The sequence below is a fragment of the Empidonax traillii genome, unplaced genomic scaffold (assembly GCF_003031625.1).
Source record: "Empidonax traillii isolate 1590-97213 ecotype Southwest subspecies unplaced genomic scaffold, ASM303162v1 scaffold2293:size56350, whole genome shotgun sequence".
Lineage (NCBI taxonomy): Eukaryota > Metazoa > Chordata > Aves > Passeriformes > Tyrannidae > Empidonax > Empidonax traillii.
In genome coordinates, this window is record NW_020957486.1 from 25,104 (window position 1) to 28,614 (window position 3,511).

Here is a 3,511-nt window from a genome sequence, read left to right on the forward strand (position 1 = left end):
CCCTCCCCAGCCCCTGCCCCGGCAGCCAGGGTTGGGGGGAGCAGGGGGGTGGCACGAGGCCCGTGGGGAGGGCGTGGGGAGGGGCCTGGCATGGCCCGGCATGGCCCAGTTCGGCCCAGTACGGCCCAGTTTGGCCCGGCATGGCACGGCACGGCGCGGCACACGGCAGACGAAGCGCAGGCAGCGGGCAGGGGGGGCGGCCGGAGGGGCACAGGCGAAGCTGCTGGGGCCGGGGGGAAGGCGTCTGCTGGCAGGGGGGGGCCGGGTCCCAGTGTCCCAGTGTCCCGGTGCCGGCTAACTGGTGCCCAGCGGGAAGGTGGGCGAGTGGCGCTCGGTGCCGATGGGGCGCGGGGGCACCTCGGAGAAGCCCACGTGTCGCCGCTCTGGGGACAAACGGGGGGGTCAGTGAGGGCGTGGCGGCACCGGGGACACCGGGGACAGGGTGGGGGACACACCCCACGTACCCCCGGTGCCACCGTCCTGCTCCTGCCCCGGCTCCTCCTCGTCAGCCTCATCATCCTCGGGGTCCTCGGGGATCTCGGACACCGTCAGGGCCTTCAGGTCCTCCTCGCGCTCGTCAATGCCGCCGGCGAAGGAAACCTTCTGCCCGCCTGGGGGGGGGCCAGGTCAGTGACCCCCATGCAGCACTGGAGGGGGGACGGGGCCCCCAGTGCCGGTGCCCGCCCAGCACTCCCAGCCAAAGGGATGCAGCAGCGGGGTGGGTGGATGGCCACGGCCCCTCGTGGTCCCTGTACCCCCACCACCCCCATCCCAATCCTCCCGCCATCCCCACCTCCTTGCCCCTCTGCCACACCCACCCCTCCGCCATCCCGTCCCCTCACTGTCCCCATCCTCCTGCCACCCCCGTCCCCCCCCCGCCCCTATCCCTCCACCGTGCCCATCCTCCTGCCACCCCCTTGCCATCCCTGTCCCTCCCGCTGTCCCCATCTTCCTGCCATCTCCATTCCTGTCCCCCCATCGTCCCCATCCCCTCACCATTCCCATCTTTGTCCCCCCACCATCCCCGTCCCTCCTCCGTCCCCATCCCGTTACCTTTCCGCTTGTGCGCCTTGGGCCCGGCGGGGAAGTAGCTCCTCTCGGCTCTGCCCTGGCTCCCCGGGGCTGCCCGGGCGGGGGTGGATGAGGCAGGGGCAGGGAGGGGCACGGCCGGCACCGGGGGCACCGCCGGTGCCGCATCAACCACGCGGCCGGGGGTCCCGCTGGCGTCACCCGGCCCCGCGGGGGACGGGGACACGGCCCGGCGGGGGGACGTGCAGCCCTGTCACCATCACTGGGCGAGTGGGCAGCAGGGACGGGCAGCACCGGCAGCAGCCAGTCTTGTGTCCTCCCCACACCCCCCCAGGCCCCTGAGGGCTGCAGGGGACGGTGGCCCCAGTCCCCGCTCCATCAGCCCCATCCCCATCTCCGCGTGCCCCCTGCTCTCCCCCAATCCTGTCCCCGTGTCCCTGGGCTTGGGGAGCCCCAACCCCACAGCCCAACATCCCCTGGGGGTGGCACCCCCATCCCCATGTGTCCCCCCGCACCACCCCAGGCTCCCCCAGCCCCGTGCCCCCCTCACCAGACTCGAGGCCGCTGTCGGGGTCGCAGCCGTGCTCGCCGTCATCGGGCTCCCCGTCAGAGCTGTCCCCCCCGCCCAGGCCGCTCTCCTCCAGGTGGGACTGCACGATGCGCTGCACGGCTGGGGACACGCCGGTGTCACTGGGACCCCAGCCCCCCCTGTCCCCCCCAGTGTCCCCCCCAGCGTCCCCCCAGAGGTACCTTTGAGCGAGGGTGGGGTGTAGGCACACGGGTTGGTCCTCTTTGGTTTGAGCAGGCAGCCCTCGCCCGAGGAGCGCTGTGGGGGCAGCAGCATTGGGATGGGGGAGTCCTGGTGTCCCCCCCGCCCAGACAGACACCCCCTGCCCCCCCCACACACCATGGGGACGTGGTGCTGGGGACCCCTCTGGTGGGGACCCCGGCCATGGACACCTTGGGTTTGGGGGCCCGGCTGTAGGATGTGGCACTGGGGACCCCATAGTGGAGACTCCTCCATGGGGACATGGCACTGGGGACCCCCTGATGGTCACAGGGCCGTCTTGCACTGTGGCCAAACCCCACAGCCTAGCTTGGCTCCGTGTCCCCGTCCCATGTCCCCGTCCCCAGCGCTGGCACTGTGTGCCCGTGCCGGGAGGGAGCTGATAAGCACCAGGCGCCAGGGCTGGGCCCTGATAAACCCCCTGGGGGACAGGGGACAGGGGGATTAGGCTGTGTCAGGGGGGTACCCACTCACCTGGTAGGGCAGGTTCTCGTCCTCTGGGTTGGCGGTGCCAGGGAGAGAGGGGTGAGTATGAGGGGGGCTGATGGCACCCCCAAACCTCTGCTGCAGGGGTTATCCTGCCACAGCGTCCCCTCCCTGCCACCCCATTCCGTATGTGGCACCCTGTCCCCTCCCCACCACCATGTCCCGTCCCAGACATCATATTCCACAGGTGACACCTCCTCCCACCCGCTACCGCGTGCCCTCCATGCCACCATGTCCCACCCTGGACATCCCATTCCTCAGGGGCCACTGCTTCCCACCCCTGCCGCCGTGTCCCATCCCAGACATCCCATAACACGCAGGTCACCGTGTCCCACCCCTGCCACCACCTCCCGTCCTTAGATCAGACGTCCCCCGCCCCGTGTCCCACCCGTGTCCCGCTCACCTGGCGAGGAGTGCTCGGAGAGCTGGAAGAGCATGGCCGGCGTGGGCCTCCTCCGGCGGATCTGGGGCACAGCGGGGTGTCAGGGGTTGGGGACACCCCAGGTGCCCTGTCCCCTGCCCTGCGCCCCGGGGACACCTGTCTGCGCGTGTGTGAGTGTGTGTGTGGCAGCGGGGACAGGGACCCACCCGGCCCGGAGTGTCCATGCTGTCCCCGGTCCCTCCCAGCCCCGTGAGAGCTCCAGTTCCTGCCGGGCCCCTCCGGGAGGGCTCCGGGTCCGGCGTGTGCTGGGAACGTCCCCTCGGACCAGGCACAAGCAGCGGGGGTGGCTGCACCGTCCCCCAGCGTGTCCTGTCCCCTCCATCCCATCTCTGTCCTCATCCCGTCCCCTCCATCGAATCCCTTCCCTCCTGTCCCATCCCTGTTCCTGTCCCTGCCCTGTCCTCGTGTACAACTCTCCCTTCGCGAGACCACGGCTCCCATGGGGACCTTGGAGCTCTCTCCTTGTCCCGTCCTGTGTCCCCCATCCAGTCCCATCCCCTCTGTCCCTCCCGTCCCGTGCCCTGCCCGCTCTGATCCCCCTTGCCCTGCTCTGCCGGTGCCATCCCCTCGCTCCTGTCCCCTCTGTCCCCTCCGATCCCCCTTGTCCTCCTCCCCAGTTCCATCCCCTCCCTCCCCTCTGTCCCCTCCCACCTCCCCCTTGTCCCATCCCATCTGCCCCAACACACCCCTCACGTCCCCTCTGTCCCCTCCGATCCCCCCTGTCCCGCTCTCCCCGTCCCATCCCGTGCCTCCTGTCCCTTCAATCC

General features: G+C 70.7%; 3 protein-coding genes across 3 annotated transcripts in view; 1 reads left to right on the forward strand and 2 right to left on the reverse strand.

The window, feature by feature from the left end:
• The window catches only part of STARD3 (StAR related lipid transfer domain containing 3), a 42,185-nt gene that overhangs the window by 16,993 nt on the left and 21,681 nt on the right, over positions 1–3,511 (reverse strand). Inside the window, exon 2 of the mRNA XM_027909658.1 lies at positions 3,396–3,401. The gene's annotated coding sequence lies outside the window, so the exon portion shown is untranslated. The remainder of the gene's footprint in view (positions 1–3,395; positions 3,402–3,511) is intronic.
• Positions 1–3,511, forward strand: part of NEUROD2 (neuronal differentiation 2) — a 26,285-nt gene that overhangs the window by 4,349 nt on the left and 18,425 nt on the right. The gene's annotated exons all lie outside the window — the stretch shown is intronic.
• Positions 7–2,819, reverse strand: PPP1R1B (protein phosphatase 1 regulatory inhibitor subunit 1B). The gene is made up of 7 exons (XM_027909662.1): positions 2,706–2,819; positions 2,291–2,313; positions 1,780–1,855; positions 1,580–1,699; positions 1,054–1,122; positions 465–611; positions 7–383 (listed from the first exon to the last, which is right to left on the reverse strand). Exons 1-7 carry the CDS (start codon positions 2,737–2,739, stop codon positions 295–297), a joined length of 558 nt encoding a protein of 185 aa, XP_027765463.1. The 5' UTR covers positions 2,740–2,819; the 3' UTR covers positions 7–294.